The sequence below is a fragment of the Vanessa atalanta genome, chromosome 4, assembly GCF_905147765.1.
Source record: "Vanessa atalanta chromosome 4, ilVanAtal1.2, whole genome shotgun sequence".
Taxonomy (NCBI): domain Eukaryota; kingdom Metazoa; phylum Arthropoda; class Insecta; order Lepidoptera; family Nymphalidae; genus Vanessa; species Vanessa atalanta.
The window spans coordinates 13176396-13202560 of NC_061874.1; the positions used below are offsets into that span (position 1 = coordinate 13176396).

A 26165-nucleotide genomic window follows, 5' to 3' on the forward strand; every position below is an offset into this window, starting at 1 on the left:
ATAAATTTTTGTAAGCATGTATAGCTGCTCCGCCTCCTTTAAGCCCCCTTTTATGTAATCGCTACTCCATCTACGAAGATACTAGTTAGCTTGTTTTGTTATAGTTTATTAGACATGTTTAATCAGTTAGTTGATGGAACCAGATCATCGAATGAAAATATGGATCTACGTTTCATCCTTTTGGAAATATATGCCAAAAGTATAAACTTAAAAATTGAATTAAACTCTTCATTGTAAAAATTTAAATTAAAAAGTTGGTACACCTTTTAAACATTCTTAAGATCTTATTATATTTATATAAAGGCCGTTTCTTACTAAAGAAACCCTCGATGATAAAGGCGTGTTGAAGCTTAAAGATCTTTTTGGACAAGTCTATATAGCCAGAAAATAAGATTATAACCGAATGATAAATTAATTAATGTTCATTATATCAAAATATATCTAACAACAAGAGGTACAAAGTTTGAAAATAAAAGTTTTGTTGTACGGAGTGCACCAAACTTTAGATTATTTAAGAGGCTTTTGTATGAACTCGTCGTTGTTTTTTGTTTTAACAATATCAGGAAAAACGTATTAAATTATGATAGTAGAATTGTTACGTTAAAATATCATAAATAAAGGTTTATTTCTACAAGGAAAGGTTCCACGATCAAATTTGGTTGTAGTTCTCTGAAAATGAACGCATTTACAGGAAAAGTTATTATTAAAACCGCGAATTATACTTCTCTGTAGTGTATAGCTTGTCATATTTAACGAAACCAGCTCGATTTTGCCTGACACTCTTTAATACACATTTGTTTAAATGGCAAAAAATAGAAATATAGTACTTCATAATCCAATTGAAAAACAATTTAATGACGTGTCGAGATATCATTACTACCTATTCTTATTAATATTTTCAAGTAAAATACCAATCTTCTGGCATGTATTGAATTTGATCTTCCTGTCACCGCCTATGGACTATATATGCAATAGCATTGGAAGGAATTCATCAAAGAATTCATGTCCATGCGACGACCCGCTATGGGACAGAAGCGTGTTTGCTGAAACAATGCAAACTAAATTTGGATTATATTGCGAAAGCATTTGGCTAATTAGCTTTTCGCAAAGCATGATGTATGTTGGATTGTTAGTCGGCGCTCTGGTCTTTGGATTCTTGTCAGATAAGTTAGTTACATTATTACGTACAAAATAGCTGCTAAAAGCAATATTTGAATTATGTCTACCTATTCGTTAATTTTATGCAACACTTTAAAGATAAATAGATTTTTTCCATATATTTTGGATTAACATATATTAATGTGTTTCGATGATTTTCTTTAATTTTATTCGTTGCAGATATGGTCGACTTTCCATGTTTACAATGAGTTGTCTTATCTTAGCTGTATCTGGTTGCTTAGTAAGCGCTATGCCTACGGCTACTGCTTACATATTCATGCGAAATATTGAGGGTATCGGTACAGGCGGCGCTATGATTACGGCTTATGTACTGTGTATCGAATATAGCGGATTGAAGCATAGAGAAATAGTTACCGCACTCTTTCACTTACCAATAAACATCAGTCACATGACTTTACCTGGAATATCATATTTGTTGCGTCACTGCGATGATTTTCAACTGGCACTATCGATTCCTGTTTTCTTCTACGTAACCTTGAGATGGTTAACGATGGAATCACCGAAATGGCTGATGGATAGCGGTCGTATTGATGAAGCTGTTAAAGTTATGAAAAAAATTGCAATTTTGTAAGTATTTCAATTTGTTAAAATAACATCAAATATTTTTCTAGTAGTATGAATGCTATTGAACAAACAGTTTATTTTATTAAACCTAATTTTTTTTCGGTATTAATAAAAATCAATAATAGATTTATCAATATTTGAGTTATCCACATTCAAACAGACCATATTTGCCACAAAAATACTGTTTTTACATAGTGTTTAATCTTAAATTTTTGTTACTTGCAATATTTTTTTAGCAATGGAATATCTAGTGACAATATCAGAGAACAAATAGAAGAATATCACGCACAGCACTCGACGAAAACGCGGAAACAGATTAAGTTTTGGCAGATATTCAAACACAAAAAAATAACGATGAACGTGTTTTATATGTCAGTAATATATTTTCTATGCGGTATGGGTTATTATGGTGTGTCTCAATATATTGGAAAAATGAGTGGAGACATTCACATCAATGTTGCAATATCTGGTGCCTTATTGGTACCAGGCACGATAGCTGCAGTATTTCTACTTAAGCTTTTAAACAGGAGAACATTTTTGATGATAACTATTATTCTTTCTGGTACTTTCATGCTTCTCAGTATATGTGTTCCGATTCATTTAAGTTGGATTCGGGTTGTCATCAGTTGTATTTGTAATTGTTTCTTTTTCATGTCATTCATAATCGCCTTCCTTTTTACAGTTGAACTGTTTCCTACGTCAGTTAGAAATTCAGTGCTAGGTTTTTTATCAGTATTGTCAAGAGTTGGTCAAATTACTGCACCTCTTATAAACTCTTTACCGGAAAATGCGTCGGGTGCTGTCTTCGGAGTACTTGGTTTGATTGGGATAATTTTTTGTTATTTACTTCCTGAAACTAAAGACACTGAACTTCCCTCGTCTTTGGATGATTCCAAATTATTGACTCGCAGAGGAACAAGTCTTGAGCTCAACATTGCGATAACTTGATTGGAAATTTAATAAAGAAATTTATAAATAATTGTTTTATAAGTTGATGAAAATTGAGCCAAAATGTATTAAAAATTAAATTTGAGATTTTTTTATTTAATTTTATTTTTAGGGAAACAAACAACGATATGACACTTATGGCATAAAAATATACAATATTACATACATAAGAAGTATTCAATGTATGCCCCATTCAACAAGCTAATATTAGATATACCATTGTTTCCAAACATTTCATTATCATATATTCGCTTATGAATACTAAAGAAGGTATTTTATTAGTACAAACTACTTCCTAATAAAATAGATTTTATTACATAAAAGATTTCAAATAAAACCTCACTTTTATGCTAGTCATACACTAAGTTAGGAAATGTATTTATTACGAATCGTAGAATAGATATAAAATGTTTTAGATGTAGGTATAGAAAACGTATAGAATTATTAATTGTCTATAAAAATATTTATAGTTCCCAGTATCAGTATTGGTATAAGTTCGCCTGCTCTACATTATCAGAGAAGAATAAAATACGAACATTTTTCTCGAATGGCTCGACTTAAGAGAAATGCCACAAAATATGCTCTCCTGTGACATTGTTATTTTCAATAAGCTCTTGTAATGAAAAAAGTTTTTATTACCACAATACCGGCTTTGGTTCGGGAAAGTTGGAGCAATAAGTGGCAAATAAGAAAATGCTTTGTTCAAAATTTAAGTCGTGTAATGGACATAAAACCTCGTTATTGGGTTGTTAAATTACAATAAATTATTGATTTTGTTTTTTTTTACGTACCTTTTATAGGTTGTCGTACGGCATTTTCACACTGTCCGATACGATATCGATTTCAAATGTCGATTCCAAAACGATTGAATAAATATATAAAGTATTTTGTGTTATTTTAACCTATTTTAACAAAATCGATAATCGTGATAACTTTATCGATTCGTAAATATATTATTTATTACCATTGAATACTGAATACCTTTTCTGCTTAATATCACCGTCTAAGACTAAGAGCGAATCATTTCCTCGTAACTACTAAAATCCTGGTACTATGAAATCGTTTCACCCACGTAATAAACTTAAACAGCTTACTGTTTAATTATGAGTTTGTTTAGTTCATTATAATCCAAGCGTAACCACAAACAAAGCGCGTCTCACCTACTTAAACGATAAATGAGAAAGGTTACTCGAAATCCTCTACAAAATAATATACGCGACTAATCTAGCGAGAGTACAAAGGATCTCAGACTAAAGTTCTTAAAATTAAGTCTTCAGAGCATCTAAATCAATTTCCAAGGCCATTATAAACAAGGTTGGAGCGAATCCTCCATAATCCTCGTCTGTGGGCGGTCTCGACCCCAAGGGTTGAGAGGTAAATTTAGTGTACTTCACCCAAACTTGTGATAATAGATGGAGCTACAACCACACCCAGCGTTACTGATGCAAGTCGAGACATGGGTATTTGAAAATCTTCCTCGCTTAAATTTTGTTGTAATTCTTTAGGGATTCACGGAATGACCTTAATTTAAAAGTTAGGATGAGGTTCATTTCAGGAGGTCGAGATATATCTCTTCTCATTTGGATGGTAGAACTTTTAATCTTAGCAATATTATAAAGTCCTAAATAATGTATCAAACAATCTACATTATTTTTAGCATTAGCAGCCTGTAAATTTTCCCACTGCTGGGCTAAAGGCCTCCTCTCCCTATGAGGAGAAGGTTTAGAGCATAATCCACCACGCTGCTCCAATGCGGGTTGGCGGAATACACATGTGGCAGAATTTCATTGAAATTAGACACATGCAGGTTTCCTCACGATGTTTTCCTTCACCGCCGAGCATGAGATGAATTATAAATACAAATTAAGGACATGAAAATTCAGTGGTGCCTGCCTGGGTTTGAACCCGAAATCATCGGTTAAGATGCACGCGTTCTAACCACTGGGCCATCTCGACTCGTATAATTTATCTACATTATACTTTTACAATTAATTTTATAATTTTCTCGTTAATATAATAAACACAAATAAAACACATATTGACTTACTTATATTAAAATAAATAAAATAATTATTCATCATGATATCTGCATTGTTAACAAGATTACTTGATTTTTCTTTAAACTAAAATCAAAATTTACGAAATAAGTCTTAAATTGTTCCCGATGAAATTGAAGGCTGTTTCGACATCAGGGATTTAGTATTCCAGGCGCTATTCAGGATTATGTATCTGAGTTGTAATTGTCTGTAGGACCTTACTTATTTAAACATCAGAAAACGTGAGAGGAATATTGAACATTTTAAGTGTACGGTTAATTAACTGAACCGTTAAAATACTGATGTTGGTTTTAATTTTCTTACTGCTATACTTATATATTCAATTCATAAGATATTGATTCAATGAAAAACAATATAGATTAATAAAACGACTGAACAATATAGTCCAAACATTAAGGAAATTATCGTTGATTAAGCAACATAACCGAAACGTCAACTTCCGACCTTTCACAGAGGACGTGAGATATATCAGAGGATCCCCGAGAAGCCGACACATGTGTATAGTGCTATACAATTCCATGTAACCACAAGACAGTAAGCGGTCGCACTGACGTATTACTATTGTGGGAACGAACGCCTCGACGCGTCAGAGTGGAGACTAATCTAGGTCACCTGAGAGAATAGGTAATTTTAGTATTTAGTGCTTAGATTCAAATGCAACAACGATTTAGCGAGAAATGCGGTTCTATAAAATTTTAATCGAACTGCTATCACGAGCATTTAAACTCTTGGGCTCCTATGTAATAATTATAAATAAATATGTAATATGTTTTAGTTCCAGGATTTATCTTAATAAAAATAATATATGTAGGCATACTATTTATGTGATAAAATGTCATTAACCTGTATTCATAACTCATATTCGTATTTTCTAACAAAAGAAAAAACCCGCGACGAACATCAATGGGTGGGCAGAATCGTTAAGCTTGACAGCATCTTCAGTCTAACCGCTATAGCTTATGAGGCCGCAGATCCCAGGTTTTTTAGGTTCAGACTCCGCATTAGGTAGACATTTTTATTTAGTTCATTATTGCGGAGGAGCGTATTTTAAATATAGAAACGAATTGTGTAGTCGGTTACATCAAGAGTACCTTTTTAACATAATTTTTTAAATTTCTTTAATTCTGTTCTGTGTTTTAGAAAAAGAAAGTTGTCTTACGAGTGTGTAAAACAATGAGTTTTTCACTCTTTACATAAAAATAAAATACGAATATTCCGTTTTTAAATATATTTATTATCAAATACATTTGACTTATTTAGTTACCGTGAGATCACTACAGTACAAACCCTTTAAACAAACTAACTCTAGAGAATTTCTATTTTAAAATAAATAACAAGAATTGGATACTTATAAGTTGCATGAGATAAAAATATTTTCACTAGCGATGCATTTCATTCAATAATAAAATTTACAACAAAAGGAAGCGACTATTTTTTGACAATACAATCCATCAAATAAAAAGTTAAGTCCATCAATAAATATACATTGTATACAACCATAGCTAGTATGTACCAGCTCACTTCATATGAGACAGTGATGCACTATTCTGATGCGTGGTTCGTTTAATGTTATAATTCTTAAGTCAATGTCGCATGTCATCTTGTGCCGTTTCACGACCGTACTTTGCGGTGAGTTTCGATTTGAGAATAGCTCTACTCGAGGAGCAAGTTTATTTTGTTCGTTAGCCTTCTAAAGTTGCTTTGAATTACGACTAATTGATTTGAACAGTGGTCGTGTACTCTTCATTCGTTGAGTGTTCGATTGCTGCTCGGAACAAACTTTTGTATACATACCGATCTTTGTAAGTGCTTATTTGTTTGTTCCCGATGAGATATTTCAAGGTTATGGGTTCTTTATATAAACATTTGTCTCCATGGAATAAAAAATAATAAAAAAAAAATACTAATAACACTTAAAGTCTAAGTATATCCGAAAATACATGTTTCATAGTTGAATTAAATCATAATACTACAAAGAAAAACAAATCAACCATAAAACTAATAATGTAATCTATATAGACTTAGTATCTTCAAGACTATCTTTTCTATAGATCGATAGCTTGTTTAAAGTAAATAAGGATTAACTGAAGGTTAACTTAATCAATGTGTTTAAACAGCTACTTACCTGTTTTAGTGAATGATTACCGACCACAGCCAATCCGTAAGAAACGAATTCGAAACTAAACGACAAATTCGATCATGGCTTAGGGAAAACGAACAAATTAAAGCATGAATTATATGTACATACCAACAGTTACATTTATTTTAAAGATAATTATATCCTATCATAGGACAGTTTAGTAGGGTAAGGTTTGGATAGTAAATTAAAAAAAAAATCTTGACACTAATTTCAATGCCAGTTTTTATGTAGATCTTTGAAAAAAAAATTGTAGTACTATTATTGTTTACACGTATACACATAGTTTGTATTTATACATATTATTTTCGTAAGCTTGTAACCTATCTCGAGGATATTACCATCTTAGTGCATCATAATATCGACTCAAATCAAACCAATTTTGAGAACCAATAATAACACAACATGCTTATAAAGTTTTCATAAGAATCAATACTAATTACATTTTTATGATATCCGACTATACGCCGACCCAAAGTGAGAGTTTTGTTTTTATTGCAACGATTTTTTCCTTATATTTAAAGATGACCAATCATTATAGATACCAACAATACTTTATTACCAATGACAAAGCGTAAAGCGTTTTTTCGTCAATGTTAGTTAATAGAAAAGCTTTGGTATTTTCATAAGAACGCTTTCCAAGAAATTGGTGCGTGATTCCTACACGATCAGAATACATGATACATATGAAATATTTATTATTTCACATGTGCATCGATATGGATACCCCCTTTATTTATATCGAATGTACTTAAATTAGGCTCGTGCGCGTCGCGACAACTAAAATCTGTTATAATTATCACACACAAGACATATTTGGCCATTAATTTGGCGTTTAAGATACGAAGCCACTTCTAGTTGATCACTAAATAAATAAACAAGGGAAAATAAGGCTTATAATTTTAATATAATTTCGCTAATTTTATTTCTAAATGCTTTATAATTACACTAAGTTGTCCCATACTTAATCACATGGTGATGAGACCACACTCACGAACCACCTGCTCCGTTGACACTGGATTTAGGAACACTATAACAAATGGAATTAAAATTATTACCAATATTTATTTTTAGATTATATTATATACAGAAATAAATTGAATTAAAAATTATAAAAAAGATGTTTAGCTTTACAGATTACATATCTTTCTTCACTTAAGAAGGAACAAATGTCATATAAAATATAGGTAAATTACAACATCCAAGAAGAAAATTGAATACACAGATACTATGTACATATAAATAAATAGCAAGATATATACAATATAATATATATTGTTAGGAAAATGAAAGATAATCTTTTTTCGATTTGAGTCCAATGCATTATAATCTTGATGCATTGGATATAAAGAAGTAGGAAAATAAATCCATAGAAGTAAGAATAGGATGCGCGATGGACGTTCACGTTTGACACGGTGAAAAGAATCAGCTGGAGGCGAGGTAGTTAAACATTTTCTAAGGTAGCTAGGTGAATAAGGATTAAATAGGATAACAAGAGAAGAGAAAAAGATTTTCAGTATTCATATGAAGTCGACATGCTGTCACTTGGAATGTAACCGTGTTTCCGATATAATCTGTAAATTTAAAATTTAATCTATTTTTCCCTTTCAATATAATTACCAACTATTTACATTTAGCTGGTCTGGAATTTTCCAAAAACCTCCTAAAATATTTTTTGGGGTTCTCTTTAAAACGACATGTCCATTTACTCTATTGACTATGAGTTCCTCTCGAATCGATTTATGTGATATTTGTATATAATTTTAAAGAGTTTCCGATTAGCGAGACACAATTCCATTCCAAGGACAATTGGACATGCCCTCGTATTTCAGTAATAAAGTCCTACTAATAAAAAACCTGTAAATTGGCGATTATTAAAATCAGATGAAATAACGTCTGAAACTTTAACAAGTGTAATAACATTGCTTTGTCTGGGAAGAAACCCAGACTGCAATGGATTCAGAAGACAATGATTGACTATATACTGAGCTACCTAATCAAAAACAATTATAAATAGGATGACATTGAACGGGAGGAGTAGGATTTGGATTTAATATAAATAATGTGACCATTTCTCCACATAGTTGGAAAAGTTTATAAGTGTATTAGTATAAGAAATATTTTTGATAGGGGTAGATGATTTCACAACTGATCTTACCACTGCCGATGATGTTATATGATGTTAACGAACTAACGTGGTGCCTTCCTCCATCCTCTGTAACTGGTTGAAAAAGAAAAAGAAGAACACTACAGTAACACATTTTCGAATAAAACAGACATCATTGTATCATCCAAAAAACACATTATTTCATGTATAATTAATAAAACGTCACCTGAACGTAGGCATTGCAAAAGCCATAAGACTTTAGCTAATTCCCAACCAATTAGACCGATTACAGTCAGAATTGTCAATAGGTAGGTAAGTATCATGAATATACAAGCATCAATACATTCTGTTACAACGCATTGTAACTGCGCAACAAATTCTAACGACCCGTTATGTTCGTCGGGAAATTCCAAATTAGATTTGTTCTGTCATATTTAGCTTTCATATCTTTCATTTTGGTAATTCCAAGCGTTTTGGTTCAACTATATTACGAGACCCTCGATTTTAAAACAATTAATTGACTTTGGCGTTGATATATTGATTTTGCTATCAACATTATCTTGAATAGTGATAGGTGATTTGTTTTCACTTAAAAGACAACCATTCAAAACCACCAGCATCGCGAATCTATTCTTTTTATCAATATGAGTACACCAACATTGAAATCGTTTGCAAGCTTTAAGTTTAGCATGACAGATTTCATAAAATACTAAAAGAAGGTCGCTGTTAAAAATATATATAATCGATCATGGGTAGATACGTGACCAGAAAAAAAAAAACAAAACTAAGGTCAACGAGAGTTAGACAAATTATTAAAAGAGTACTATAATAATATTTTGCGACATGTGCATCCATCTACCCGCATTGAAGCAGCGTGGAATAAGCTCCAAAACCTTCTTATCAAAGGGAGAGGAGACCGTAGCCCAGCAGTGGGACATTTACACGCTGTTACGTCACTACTACTATATCATAGTAAGTAGTACTTTTGCCCATAGATACTGGCAAAGCAAGAAACACAAGAAATTCTATACACACTCACTACGCTACCTGATGATATCTAATGTTTTATATTGAAATGTTAAGCGATAAAATATTTAACGAATAAGTTGTACCACGTGCTACTAGTAAGATATGTTTATGTACCACTTTCTCTCTGACTAGACAATAATTGTAAGAAATATATAAATATTGCCAACAAGCGAGACCTAAGACGGAAATTCTTTTGTAATAATACATTTCACTCAAACTTTTCATATTACAAGGTTGCTTTTCGCCCATTCAACTCTTAATAGGTATCTTAAATCAAGTCTGATTTTCACCTTCTCTTTGGGTAAAGACTCTTAAATAGAGTTTGGTAAAATAACATATATACTTGGTTTATGATATGGATACGATCGAAAAATTATATGTTCGCTGTTAAGCAAATTATTCTAAAACATTAGAAAAGTGGGAATAAAATACCAACCGTTATACAGTATTAACAGTGAAAATCTGAAGTAATTATATTTGACATTCCATACTTGGCCCAAAAATGATAGGAATTCACTCCACCCCTCAGGTAAATTTAAGGGTAGATCAGATTTATCACATGTATTGCATAGCTAACAAAAATTAATGTCCAGATATTTATTGATCGTAGGGTCTTGGCATGAATACCGCTCATTCTTCAATTATTTGCCAAACATCAGTGATTTTAATTAATAAGTTACAGATAGGTGGCACCTGATTAAGTTCAAGTAAGCTCATCATTTATTTCCAGTGCCTATTTGTACTACCAAAAAAAACCAGGATAATTCCATTTTCAATCACATTAGCACATTTAATATACTTACTTGTGTTACCTGTGAATAAATCTTGATCTGGAATGATACTAGCGGCAGCTATTGCAGCTTCATCTAAAACTATGACCTGGAAAATAAAAGATAATATTATACAATTACCGTTTAGGGTAGATGTCTCTGCAGATAAGATTTAATTTCATCACATTAAATAACTGAAATAATTCAATCGGAGCCTTGAATAAAGAATTCATTTATTTTTTATCAAAAACTTGGAAGCAACATCGTATACAATTTCGAAAGCAAACTAAGTTTCCAAATTGACCCAGTTCCAAAATCCTAATTGGACCACAGAGTAAATATTATTAGTAGAGGTTTTGCGAGACTAGTAGGATTTATTATATATACATTTATATAATATATATAGTTTTTATCAACTTAAGACATCATAATTTTTTATTTATTTTGTAGGTAAATGAGCCTACTAAACTGGATATGATTGAAATGAATATTTAATAATTATAAAAGATCAAAATGTAATGTATTTCGTGATTATATAAAAAAGTTCACAAAAAAACTGTAATAAATGATAATTTCAAATAAAAATGATTAAATTTTAAACTCACTTTTGGGCACTCAATAATTTGTGCCTCCTGGACTTCCTCAGTCTTCTCAGTCTCTACAAACTGATTTCTCAATGGTAACAAGTCGATAGCGTTAGCCGCCAGCGACCAAAGGTGGCCAGCGCCTTGAGAAGCCCGTGCTCCTTTCCGAAAATGAGGATTGATTGACAGATTGTGCCGAACAGAGTTTTTCCAGCGTTCATCATTCGCTTTGTAGTAAGGGAAGCGATCACTGAAACGTATGAATTAATTAATTATTCTTAGCTTTAATTCACGCTATAAACAATAATCTTACATATTATAAAGGAATAGTATGACGGGATGCAGTAATTTATTGAAAATTTAAATGTATATGAATTCCCTTTTCGGAAATTCGACAACAAAATATCATACTAATCATAATTAATAATGTTGCGGTGAAAAATGATATAAAATCTGTGAGACATCGACTTCAGCTACGTAGTAAGGTTAAATCGAAGCCAGTATTATTTATCGAAATGAAATCAAAATAAATTTCACATAAGTAGGCTCTTACAATATCACTTTCAATCGTGATTTTACAATACAATATTAAATATAAAAAGATCTGTCCAGACACTCTTTTTCAGTAATTATTAATTAAGCTAGTGTTGAAATCCCAAAGCTATAACACTATTTAAATTACTTAACTCAAAATAAAAAGTTTTTTTTTTTTTATTATAATAACAGATGTAAAATAGTGTTTATTATTCAAGGCTACGTTAAAACTGTATTTCAATCTGGAAAATTAAAACAAACAAACTATCGCTGTTTATTAACAACATATTTGATCCCATAATTCTAAAATCACGTCACCCCATATCATCAAACAGTTTCCGTGTTTGTATGTCAAGCTATCACCGAGCTGTCGCCGACTGGCACGGCAGTCGACCGAAACGATGGTCGGGTCGGCGATGCCCGATCAAACGGGGAAGGGTCGATCATACCTTGATCACCGTGAAACTTTATTAACATTACATCCGGCGTCACGCTGGAGTGTTATGCACCTGTCTTGACTTATTCTATTTAATTTTTAATCATTTTAGATTTAGGTTTATGAATAAATACTTCATAAAGTTATATATATTTTTCATTCTTTGGATCGACTTCAAAAACGAAAGGTATTATATTTTTGACATATGTTTTTAGCGATTTATTTCTTTCAGTATCTAAATTTTTTTTTAATCTTATGATATTTTTAATGTAATATGAAACATACATTTACGTACATTACATCGATTTCTGATTCTTTTAAGAATATTTTCTAGTCCTTAGTATAATTATTTAATGTAATATTACTTATTATATAAATAAATTACAAAAGGTTACATTATTTATATTATTGTACTACATTACAAATAAGAATATATTATCAAAGGAAGACTCACTACGAAAACGATTACTGAAATTACGCTTAATTTAGTGACTTATAGTAAATACATTTAGTAGTAATTAACTATTGAATAAACAATAAACCATTACAAAATTAAGTATCAGTTGATTGCTGAGATAAACGCATTCAAACACACAAACAATCTACCTTTAAATTTATTTTTTTTATACTTAAAAAAAAATTAAGTTGCTTGCTGACATAAACGCATTCCAACACATAAACGATATAGAAATTACGCTTAAGAAATTTATATTATAAATAAAAAAATGATAGAGCACAACAACCAATATTGAATATTACTAACAGCAGATTTACTGAGACAAGTGTGGCATCGGTTCAATAGTAGTCAGCCGGTGATAATCAATTTTAACACTCGACTGTTCAACATATCTATATTAAACATTTCACGTTACACATCGATAAGCAACTAAATCCTGTAACGATGGCGAGACGATAAGCTTATTTCTATTATCGCTCTGATTACAATTGTAATTGTTATGAGGGGCTTGTAATCGCGTTATTACGGTTAACTTTGAAGGGGAGCCTTCATGGGAAACGATGGGACAGGTTTATGGCTCGTTTGAGATGTGCACAAATATTTCTAATCTTCAATGAACGTAACTTTTCATATGGTTTAGATTTAAATAAAATGTTACACTAGTCCATTTTTGATAATATTGATATGTATATTTAATTTATAACAGAAAATGTTACTCATAAGAAATAATAATTAATATTTATTAAATATAAAATTAGAATAAAAAAACCACTGACATTAAATTTTAAATTAAAGTTTTAAATAAAAGTAAATTTTAGCATAATTAATTATAAAAAATATACAAATGAAAGTGATCAAATAGTTAGGGGGACCAACACAGGCACTGACGCCGCAAGAAATATACTCCATACGTTACACCGCCATTGTGTGCCACCAACCTTGGCCACTAAGACAGTAGGCGTTTGTCCCTTTACGCACTGGCTTACGCCGCCTACAAGCCAGAACAAACCGTAGTATTGCTGTTTAGGTGCAGAACTATGTGATGAGGTGTTACCTAACCCCAGACGGGCTTGCGTAAAGTTTTACCAAGTAAAAATGATATTTGAATAGGACGAAAATAAAACCTATCAATAATGGTCCGCTAGTAACATCTAAGGCATAAGTTCTTGTATTACACATTAAAAAAAAGCGCTCAGTTACGATACAGGCTCACACTCAGGGTACCAGACAGATAGACGGACATAATATGCTGATGAAACAATTTTGCGGTTTTCGGTTTTTTTTCCTATACTTTTGCTACAATATATTATTTCTTGCCAAATTTCATGACAATACATCAACAGGAAATACACTAATAGTTTTGATTCCCTTTAATAATGTATTCGAAATGCGACATATACTTATATATTTTGTGATTACGTACTTAGGGATTGGATATTTTCACAGATATACTCGGGCTCCGCAGATCACAATATTTGGTACTAATTTCAACTTGATGTCGCAGCGTGTTCCTGAGAGCTTTGACGGAAAAACGGACAACGAGGTGATCTTATATGGGCTCCTCTTTTCTTTTAGAGGTACGAAGCCCAAAAAAATACAAATTCAAATTAATTAGAAATCTATATAATGATATATATTGATGTATATATTTTAAGTATTTAAGCACATAGACTAGAAATTAAAGTACAAGTCGAGTGAAAAACAATAATGCTGCAATAAAAACAACAGAATCGAGAACAGTAGCAACAAATAACTTCAAAGACTATACTTTTCATTGGGAATCGCAAAATCCTTTCCTACAGTTAATAGGCAATTACTTTAAATGGAAAGACAACGGTATCCTCTCAGCTATTAGAATGAAAGTTGATATTTTTTACAATCAAGAATAAAAACTATAAACATTAAAAGAAATGAAATGGGAAATAATACCACTTAGAAAATGCATTTTTAACCTAAAGAGGGAATTAGATACGAATAATGCATTATTTAAAAAAATTAAATAACAATTAAAATAAGGCCAACTCTCAAAAGTAACTCATTCGCGAAATGTCAAAAGCCGACTTACAATGATAGGTTAATTTAATTTAAGTATTTTTAAAATTTTGTATCTTAACCGAAAGTTGCGGGTTCGAACCCGGGTAAGCTCCATTTTATGTGCTTAATTTGTGCTTATAATTCGTCTTGTGCTTGGCGGTGAAGAAAACGTCATGATGAAACCTGTATAAGATGAAATTTGCATTGAAGCGTAGTAGAAATTTTGGCTTAACATTTACAGGCAGTTTTTTTTTATCATTTGGAAATTTGCGCACCTTTGGCAGTGGGGAATTCAGTTTTCGACAAAAATACTTCAAAAATACCATTTTAAAATATGTAATGCTTATTCGAATTATACATAGATGTGATATAATATTTTAACTATATTACATTTTGTAACAAATTGTAAGCACGTACTTAAATAGATGGGTTTCAGTTTACTGTGAAAATTAAAGTCAAAATCATATGTTAATATATAAGGCACCATACTTTGTCAAAAATATGCACACAAATTAAATGCAAATAGATATTGTCACGTAATTTTTACACAGTTATTGAAATATTTAAAACAACCACATCAAATTACAACGTATACAAGACAATGTTCAAGACGTTTCGAAATACTATGCTATTAATTTTGATGAAACAATACTTTTTGATAATTAAATTAAACTAAACTTTTTAAACGTGGATAACGTGACTTGGCGAATAAAAAAAATGGGCGGCCTGATGCTAAGTAGTCACCACTGCCCACAGACATAGGCGCATTGCATTTATTCAAAATAACCTCCGCCTCTATTTTTCTTTAAAACATAGCAAATCTTTCTGATCATCTGGCGTAAATCCTTTAGATATTTTTCAATATATTATGATAAACTCACTTCAGCCGAGATGGCCCAGTGGTTAGAACGCGTGCATCTTAACCGATGATTTCGGGTTCAAACCCAGGCAGTGACCACTGAAATTTCATGTGCTTAATTTGTGTTTATAATTCATCTCGTGCTCGGTGGTGAAGGAAAACATCGTGAGGAAACCTGCATGTGTCTAATTTCAACGAAATTCAGCCACATGTGTATTCCGCCAACCCGCATTGGAGCAGCGTGGTGGAATATGCTCCAAACCTTCTCCTCAAAGGGAGAGGAGGCCTTTATCCCAGCAGTGGGACATTTACGGGCTGCTTATGTTATGTAAACTCACTTAATACCTGCGACTACTACTGCGTCTACTATTGCTTACGTTTGCTGTTTCGCGGTACAATATATAATGACGTGTACCAAGTAAGTGAACTAAGTATAAGTCAATTATAGTCCAAAAACTATACCTATACGTTAAACAAATGATTACAAAGAAATCATTGTATATAATTTTAAATATAAAAGGAATAAAGGCGTGTAAACAAACATCCTACACTGTATAATACAATTACTGCGCTTTGTGTAAACATAATTTGATGTGAGAAATGACTCGGTATTATTCATACGAGTTTTTAAAAGCCTTAATACATTTAATCGATTAACTTTGACTTTGAACTGCTGGATGTTCATAGCTTTGTTGTGTTTCACATTTTATTAATCAAATTGTATTTATTAAACATTCTCCTTTAATTCCTGATTGTATATTCTTTATGGATAAGTTAAGTCTTATTGTATTCTGGGTAGTTACTATTTTACCATAAAGGAGAAGAAATCAGTCACGCTTAAATAAAAAATCTAGAAAATACTTCATTCGTATTTAACTTGTTTCGTAAATGAATTGATATCACAAATTTATATATAAAATATTATTTTCACTGATAGAAGTTTTAACCATTCCTTACAACGTATAACTCGGGGCATTGGCTCAACAACCTAGGGAACAAAGTTATTATGTCCCTTGATCATGGAGTTAACCTGGCTCACTGTTTGTTTGGTGGTGTTTCTGCTTGGTGTTAAAATATGTGTGTGCGGTTCTTAACAAAACGGACGTGCCCAAAGTCCTACCGTCAATTCATAACATACCTATACACATGTTAAATAGAATGTTCGGGAAAATTCAAATTAAAAATTTTATTAATGTTATTTTTATAAGCTTAATGCTTATAAAAATAAAATTAATAATTTATAAATTATCTGAAATCATTATTAATTATCTAAATTCCAGAACTAATTTTATAAATACCAACATTATCGCGACCAACTTGAATATAACAATCAAAAATGTATTTATTAAATGAATAAACATCACACAATTAATATATCATTAATTTATAAAGTAGCCTTTTATAGCCTACGATGATGATCCCTTGGACTTTTGTTGTCCCCACACCCAACAAAAGCTCAACTGGAGGGAAAAATAATAAAATTAATAATTCCTTGAAAATAGTATGAAAGGCAAAAAAAGTTTTATATAAAATTAACTTATAAGTCAACTTATCTAATTTATATTTTTTGTAAAGCTTTATCAACTATCGTTGAAAATGTCTTTGAAAGCAACTTCAAGATTTTTTATTCTTAGTTCTCGCTTTAGAATTACTAAAAAGGTTACCTTTTTAGCTCTAAAAAACATGTATAAGTTTTATTTTATTTAAATCCCTCCCTTTGCAAATATACTGTATTAAAAAGGTTTCGAATTTTCGAGTCTTTTCAACCGTGTGTTATTAAATATTTACAAACTGAAATAAACAACATATATTAAACATAGAAAAATTGCGTCTCCTTATCTCTAAAATAAAACCATTTAAGTGATTTTTTCACGAATGAGAAAACAATATATAAAACCTCATACCTTAAAACCGTCTATAAGAGAGAGCATCTTCGAAGATCTAATAAATTATTCACACATAAAGCACGCTCAATTTCTTTCCTTCCCAAAAAAAAAACCCTTATACAAGCTCTAGAGGATACAGACAACCGTTAAATGTATAACGCTTAAAATATATATGCAGTTGGCTAATTTTTATCCCAATAAGTTATTCTGTCGGTACATTTCCCCGGGGCGTGTTAAATGTGTCAACGTGAACGCAATGCAACGTATGAAAACGAGATATAATAAATCATTCCCACACAGTCAGAGCCAATATGAAATCGTGTACGGAAGATCTAGTATACTGCGTGTACACGCTTTGAAACTAACTATTTTTTTAGATACAAGTCAGTAGTCAATCAATGAGTCCAGGTTCTTTATTAACGTAATTATGATACGTAGACTTTATACCAATAACACTGTTTTTACTCAAACGCTGTATAATAAACTCTATTTTTGATTGAAAGGCGACTGAGCCTATAATTATAAGCTCAGGACACAAGAGATATAACATCTTAGCTTCATTGGTCGGCGGAGAAATGACGATGTGTAGAATGTTCAATATTTCAAGTCAATATTTAACATCAAGTGTTTAGTTGTTTCTAATTTAAATAAAGAAAAAAAATCATGACCCTTTTAAAAAATGTTGAAGTGACATTCTTATGAACGATTCAAGATGGTAACGACACGGTTTTTTCTATTATCGTAAACGACATAAAGATTCGTTTGTTTCAAACAAGAATCATTCATCACCACTACGACATACAACACGACCTCGGGCTCCGAACGTATTCGCAAGTCCCTCGCGACTGTGCCCCTTAGATTTACTATTACTACTTTATACATGTTATAATAAAACTAATCATACGATTTGAGAATAAATATATGTATCTATACAACTTTATTTTCATGGCACCGTGGTCTTACATTCTCACATTTTCAGTTTGTTTAAATTATATTAAGACTTATCAGAATATTATCATGTTATGTTCTAATTACTATTAATATAGAACAAGACAACGAAATTGGAGCTGTAAAGTAATACGTTATTAAGTACAATTTCAACTAACAATAAAAAAACAATTATAAATATATAATAATATTTGATTAAAAAATTCCTTTTCAAAAATTGTTCTAGTAGGCTGCTTAGTTATCTTACATTGACATAAATATAATTAAAATCAAATATAATAAATCTAATAAAATAGCAAAATTGTTTATAAGCTAGAAAACGATTTTAATATTATTCCGTTGTATACTTTAAACAACATGAAACCAGATATAACTCGTTGCTACCTCAGAGAGTACGGACTGTCTAGTTTACGTTTACTGCATTGCAGAAAGCTGAACAAGCGCATGAAATGTTTTAAGAAAATAATTTTAATTTCAAAACAGACTCACGAGATCCATTGGTATATTGCAGATACCGTCAATTCGCCATTTTCTCTTAAGGCTCTTTCGATTAATTCTGGATAAGTATACGGCGGTTTCTTCGCAGCCGGCGGACTATCAGCTGCGACTTTTGGCTCTTCCTGCTCATCATCAGGAACTTTCACGTTGACGAACTCGTCCAGTCTAAAATTGAGGAGCCAGGCTAGGCTCGCGCAGTCGTTGTCTTCGTAAACGGTTTTAGAACCTTTCCTTCTACGCCATTTCGCTTTATCGCTAACCGTTTTGCTTGCCATGACTGACAGACTGAGCCGACTCGACTGGGGTTCGCATTTGGAACACGCTGACGTACCTGGCACCGCTATCTCCGCCACAGATATTAAAATATACCACCTCTACGCTGTTTTAATAAAAAGTTCATACGCTCAAAGGAGGTTGTAATATTTTTGTTGTTGAAATGAATTTGTTTATTTTTATATTGTATTTTGTACCCAATAAATTCAAAATCTGGTTATCTGATTTATGTATAATATAAATAAAAAATATCGCTATTTTAATACTTACCTTTTCGTTAATTATGCTTTTTAGATAATAAAATAATAAAGTCAGTTGAAATAAAAAAACTACATGTGAAAAAAAGATTTCCAAATTTAATTTCAACTTTTATTTGTAATTTAATCCGTCCTAAAATCAGGTCATATTTGATTTCCAACATTCAATAGTCAAATGTGTTTTATTATTCGCGCGTTCTGCATAAAACAGCAATCTGACTATATTTATCGGTGAAAAATCCGCGAGATCCGCATCCGTGCTGCAAATTGGAAAAGTAATTGAATTTAACAGTATTCGCTAAAACCTCGGCCAAGGAAAGTTGTGACTATTCAGCAATGACCCTTTGACACCATTGTTAATGAACCGCTTTTTGTATTCGAGTGGATTATTTTATTAACTATTTTATTTTATGTTTGTATCATGAAATTGTAAGAGCCCGTATTGTACATAAAATATTATTTTAATTTTATTTTTAGTAAGCAGGCAAATGGAGTACCTAATGGATTTTTATATTGAATTAAGTGAGACCAATTACCGTTCAGTTCTGTGATATGAAAGTGTTAACTCTTTTTTTTTTAATGATGAACCTCATGGTAAGTTGTCCCCACCGCTCATAGACAAAAGCGCTGTAAGAAATATTAACCATTCCTTACGTCACCTATTGCGCACCAACCTTGGGAACTAAGATGTTATGTCCCTTGTGCGTGTGATTACACTGGCTCACTCACCCTTCTTCACGCCAGAACACAACAAGACAGAGTACTGTTATTTGGCGGTAGAATATCTGATGAGTGGGTGGTACTTACCCAGACGGGCTTTCACAAAGCCCTACCAGCAAGTAAATCTCTATCCATAGCATTTAAATCTAACTCATATATGATGTTGCTGGCTCAGATGGGTCTGATGCTATTCTGTTCGTATCATTGATGAGTCAATGTTTTATATGAAACTAAGCGAAAAAGTCGTCATTCAAGGTAATTGTTGAGTTGAGTTATAAATACAAATATTTTCAATATGCCATTAATAAAAATGATAAAGTTATATTTTAAAAAATATTAATAAATAAAGCTTATTTATTACGCCAAACAAAATAAATAATTAAAATAAAATATTTGACTTATTTCATTTGAGAAAAAGAGTAACTGCTGAATTTTTACCCGGTTTCCTTGGTAAAACAACCGAGTTAATATTTGATCCGTTTTTGAATTTGGATTTTTTGTTAATTTACATAACTATTAAGACAAAAGACATAGACAATAGTTCTGTCTATACGTATCCATTTCTATCTCAACGAGGCAATTTAAACTGCATGGAAATAACCTTTAACATAGTCATGGTTCGAAAAATGAAACGAACTTACACTTTTAAAATATGGAATCCAATCAGAATCGACTAATGAACGAGATTAGGTTTTTGCACCTTCCCTTCTAACAACACAGACGTGTTGATTTTTGACAGTTTTGATTGAGTTTGACAAGCTAACTTTATTAGTTCGTAACGTTTCATGAGTTTTTCAACTAACGACTAAAATATGTTTATCCGACGCTGGGATTCCATTGGTCCGTTTGGAATGTGAATATCAATAAATTATAAATTAAATCGCACATTTTAGATTTATCGACCAATAATTTCATGGAATGCGAATTATCGTCTATTAAAATTGACTAGACTATTTATTATTCAGCGCAAATCGTAACTTGTATTTTTAAATAGCGAGAGTTATTTTTTTTATCAATGTGTTTATTTTCTTGTATAGTGACTTTTATTTTAAGCGATTATTCGTGTATTATGCTCAAAAATATCTAGTAAAAAATCCAACGAAATTATAGTAGGTTTATATCTATTTCAAATATTTTAGTAATACAATACGTATCGAACCTTGGGAACGGGTTATTTAAGTGTTTTATTTTTGTTCAACATAGTTTTATCCAAAATACATTTATTTATTTAGTGAATTTATTCAGAGGTCAACTCCTTCGTTGGAATTCTAACCATTGAGACTTTATTAAATCAACTTTATTAATTACTAAACAACTTTATTAAAATTTAGCTTAGAATGAATATCTTATAGTTGTATATTTTCTACATAGTATTAACTCTTGTTAAAATAAAATAAATATTACGTAATACTTTTTCCAATTTCTTTAGTAGTTTAAGATCTATAAGCGAAATAACAATCATCACCAGATATCCGAAACTGTAGGTTCGATTGAAAGAAGACGACTTCAAATGCTTTCTACTAGGGAAGGAAATGGTAGGGGTAATATAATTTTAATTTTACCGGTACGATGTCGTGACGCACAAGTATATGAACCGAGATAGGCCATTGGAAGAACAGGTGAATATTTACCAAAATATTGTAGCTTCAAACTCGGGTGTGTCCCTCTAAATATTCATAATATGTATAATTCAGCCCACGCTCGGCGCCAAAGAAAAATATCGTGGGGAACGGATGTATTGGATAAACATCTGCCACAGGTGCTACACATATTATTGGAGTAGTGTGACAGAAAAAGCTCTTACCGCCGCCCAAAAGGATTGAAGGCCTTAGCTTTTAAGTAGGACACCTGCACTCTACTATTACTTTTTTATAAATAAACTATATATATATTACTCTCCATTGAACCGTTGGCCTATTATAATATCCCACAATAATCTTCTATATATAAATATATATTGGACAACATCACTTACATTACTCTGATCCCAATGTAGCTTAAGCGTTTGTGTTATGGAAAATCAGTAACGACGGCACCACAAACACCCAGACACGAGACAACATAGAAAACTGTAAATGAACTTTTTCTACATCGACTCGGCCGGGAATCAAACCTGGAACCTCAGAGTGTCGTACCCATGAAAACCGTTGTACATACTACTCGACCACGGAGGTCGTCACATATATAAAAGCGAGCCATATCACTCACTGAAACAAACTTTTAATTTGGCATGAAGGTACCTCATAGGTGTAGACGTCAGCTAAGAATAGATTTTACGAAACTCCACCGCTAAGGAGATAAAACGGGGGCTGAAAGTTTGTGTTAAGCCGCAGGTTAAGCTAGTAATTGTATATTGAAACTTAAACTAGCCGTTTCTTACAGAAAAATACTAAGTCGTACATGCTATAAAAAGTTTCTCATTGTAAACAATCATCCATGTGATCGACGGTCGCTAGTATTTAGTGAGTTTACCATAATATATTAAAATGATGTAAAAGTTATTTTAAATTGATGCAACACAACAATAGTTCGGATCGTTCGGTTGTCTTTGAGTTGAAAAGATAAGTGCACCCATGTAACTACAGACGCAAGGGTTCATCATAGTTCCCAAGGTTAATGGCGCATGGCAAATATCAGGAATAGTTTCTATAATTTTTTCGGCGCAAATGTCTATGAGCCGTGGTGACCACTTTTCATTCGATGATATACGTTATTAGTTATTGTTAGTGTTAGTCTGTTTACCTAGCCATTTACCAATTATTACAAAATATTCGTATTTGTTTCAAAATGTAAAATAATATTATCATAATATGTATGTCTTATCAGATTTCATCATTTTTAATTATAGAAATATCCAATATATTTCTAAAAACTAAAACTAGAAACTAAACGATAAAATCAGCTTTAACAACCATTTTCTTAACAAGATCTCCTTCAAGCTACTACAGTCAACCAACAACTACTCATAGAAATCTTAAAAATGATTCAACAAATAAATAACATTATTTTGTCTCACTGTCTGTGGTTTAAACAATTTTAAAGAAATCATCTATAAGATATTGTTTCATTTAATATTTTGTCTACAAAATAAATATTCTTTTCGTATTAATTCAACCGTAGCAACTACGGTTATTGAACGTTATTCAAACAACAGAATTCAACCGACCAGGTACCTAAAGGCTGTGGAGGACAAACATCGCCTATCTCCTTGTTTTCCTAAATAATCGTTTTCTGGTCCCCTGGATATATTTGTACAGCACTCACGGTTGCAGGTTGCTTTGTTTTGGTTTAACAATACACATGTTCAAGCATTTTAAGCTCTATTTGTGTATACAGAAAATTGCTATTACCTTGTCATATTTTTTCGAATATTTCTTTTATTAACGATTTTGTTTATTTTCACTTCTTTATTGAATTCACACAAACTTACAAAATATCGTAGGTAGCCTGGCTCTCAACAGAGACAGCGAGGAGTGTGGGTTCGAATTCGAGAAAGAATCATTGTTTTTTTTTTTTAATTCAGCTTTTTATGGGCTTATAGTGATTGTGTGGCTTATAGTGAGGAACCTGCATCTATTGAATAAAATTTTGCCATATGTGTAGTCATCAATCCGCATAACGGAAAGATAATCTTCAAGTTCCGCAAAAAGGGAGATCAGAGCCCAGCAATTGGACATGTACAGGCTGTGTCATAGTTAAAGTCAAAAATCTTTATTCAATATAGAAGTGTTACACTTACTTATAAATAACTCAAAAATCTACTAACAGTTTGGAAAGAAAGTCAGCAGGTATTTTTTTAAATGTCTTATTTTACAATAATTGTTTTCATACACTAACCATAAATATGTTATTTGCACTTATTCGTTATTAAACCATTACTAACACCGTCAATGTGCAACATACCGTTATAACTAAGGTACAACCCATATAACAGACCTAGTTCAATTTATAGGATGAGTAAGCCAGTATAATGATAGCTCACTGGCTCATTCTCCCAATTGAAACAAATCAATACAAAATATAACTATCTATGGGGAGATTGAATGATAAGTGAGGAGTTAGTTAAATACATTATGCTGCTAATTCGTTGTTAATCCACAGTGATACATGTAGATGTACCTAGATAACGGCAAAACACAATATGATGTACAATAAAACAACTGCTTTACTCAATGAAACATCAATTCCCGCAAGTAAACATTATTGGACATCATAACCGATCCAATAACACCAATCACTCGAATCGTCATTATGTCATTCCATTCAATAAATCGATTCTAAATGTCGTAATAAAACATTATCGTAATGGTTTCATTCATGGCGTCGATGATTCCGTTGTTCGCCGCAAATTGTAAATAATTGCAGCCGAATGTACGAATAAAATTCTGGTTTTCAATTTAATTGAAACTTTTAGAAATCAATTTCATTGGACCGATTCAATGCGATGCTCGTAATGGAATTAAAATTGGATTCCGTCGCGAATGTTTTGTTTTGTTCAGGTGCAGACGCGTTCTGAATTCTTACAATGCCCTCTTTATATACGAAATTACTTATTGATTGGTGAACTATGATATATATCGTACAAGAATGGCGAGCTCGTTAAAGCGACCGCTGACGGTTGACTTATAGAGCGATCATAATATTTCCCCGACTTCTCGTAATCGAATTAAAATATTGCCATTCAAATAGCTTATAATAAATACTTTAGAGTCGAAACGTTTCGAACAGACACCGAGAAGAATCGGCAAGAAGTCTGGGTTTGTTCTTCTTCTAAGACTAGTAGAATAAAAATGTATGCATATGCATGCAAACGTTATATTTAACTATGTAAAGAATATATTCTGTATCAGTCTACTACGTGTATGTGACAAATATGTATGAATTGAATTATGAATTGACCAGATTTAGCATCTGTTTTTGATATTTACTTGTTGTATATAAAATCAAAAATCAATATATATTTTATTCAAGTAGGTTTTTACACGCACTTTTGAATCGTCATTTAACAAAATATTTTAATTAAAGCTACCACCGGTTCAGAATGTAGATTCTACCGAGAAAAACCGGCAAGAAACTCTACTAACTAAATTTGTTGTTCAACTACCTTTTTAGGTGAGTTTAGTTTAGGTTGTTTACCTTTGCAAAGAAACATAATGATGCCCTCAGAAAAATCGAAGAAAATTAACCAACTATTCCTCTAATTCTCCTATTTATGATGAGCATATAGCAAACATTTGAAATGGAATCATGAATACTAGTTTAACCTTTGAATATATCCAGAATAGTGTCTCCACATTTGCTCACAGCACCGTCTTCATCTGCACTTACATTAGTGCATATAATTGAATCTCGACGGATCGCTGAGAATCGCTCACGCTAGACTCAGACCCCGCAAATGGAGACCGAACATTATATCAGGGTCGGTTTATTGAATTAAAGCACTCACGATTATGCAGCCCTTTCGGATGCTGTGAGAGATCTAATTGAACATAAAACGATACTAATGCATTTCATTGTTTGCTAAGTGGTTCGTTATGTTCATACGAAGATTTTACTAATATGAATTTTCCCTTAAATATTTTGAAGGTATACAGTTACTTCAGTCATCGCTCCATGGAAAATACACATGGATTTAAAATTTCAATGTATTTCATCATGTTCCAAATATAAAATAAACGTTGTGATTGACAAAGAGGGAGATGTTCATAAAATCTACAAATTTCGAAAGAAATTCTGACATAATATATGTCCAATAACTAAAAGTAAGACATTCGTTGTGAAAGGAACAATTCACAGCAGGACTTAATGCCCCTATTTGTCCAACAGTGAGATATTAACAGACTATGTGTTGCTTGGTAGTTTTGATGGAGGAGTTTCTACTTAATGAT

The 26165-nt window shown here is 31.8% G+C and overlaps 2 protein-coding genes across 2 annotated transcripts; one reads left to right on the top strand and one right to left on the bottom strand.

Moving 5' to 3' along the window:
- Nucleotides 1-802: 802 nt before the first annotated feature.
- Nucleotides 803-2691, top strand: LOC125078000 (organic cation transporter protein-like). The gene is made up of 3 exons (XM_047690135.1): nt 803-1167; nt 1339-1746; nt 1980-2691. Exons 1-3 carry the CDS (start codon nt 803-805, stop codon nt 2689-2691), a joined length of 1485 nt encoding a protein of 494 aa, XP_047546091.1.
- A 5115-nt stretch (nt 2692-7806) lies between these two features.
- Nucleotides 7807-19305, bottom strand: LOC125077874 (hepatocyte nuclear factor 3-beta-like). Its single transcript, XM_047689980.1, has 4 exons — nt 19019-19305; nt 11397-11625; nt 10825-10900; nt 7807-7915 (listed from the first exon to the last, which is right to left on the bottom strand). The coding sequence occupies exons 1-4, from the start codon at nt 19300-19302 to the stop codon at nt 7854-7856; spliced, it is 651 nt and encodes a 216-aa protein (XP_047545936.1). The 5' UTR covers nt 19303-19305; the 3' UTR covers nt 7807-7853.
- Nucleotides 19306-26165: the final 6860 nt, after the last annotated feature.

What these genes read in the sequence shown, in the direction of transcription:
- LOC125078000 (XM_047690135.1), top strand. Translation starts at nt 803, where the DNA reads ATGGCAAAAAATAGAAATATAGTACTTCATAATCCAATTGAAAAACAA. An exon ending in TTTGGATTCTTGTCAGATAA is followed by an intron (nt 1,168 to 1,338) that starts GTTAGTTACATT and finishes TATTCGTTGCAG; the next exon opens with ATATGGTCGACTTTCCATGT. An exon ending in ATGAAAAAAATTGCAATTTT is followed by an intron (nt 1,747 to 1,979) that starts GTAAGTATTTCA and finishes ATATTTTTTTAG; the next exon opens with CAATGGAATATCTAGTGACA.
- LOC125077874 (XM_047689980.1), bottom strand. Translation starts at nt 19,302, where the DNA reads ATGGCAAGCAAAACGGTTAGCGATAAAGCGAAATGGCGTAGAAGGAAA. An exon ending in GCAATATACCAATGGATCTC is followed by an intron (nt 11,626 to 19,018) that starts GTGAGTCTGTTT and finishes CATACGTTTCAG; the next exon opens with TGATCGCTTCCCTTACTACA. An exon ending in AAATTATTGAGTGCCCAAAA is followed by an intron (nt 10,901 to 11,396) that starts GTGAGTTTAAAA and finishes TTTATTTTCCAG; the next exon opens with GTCATAGTTTTAGATGAAGC.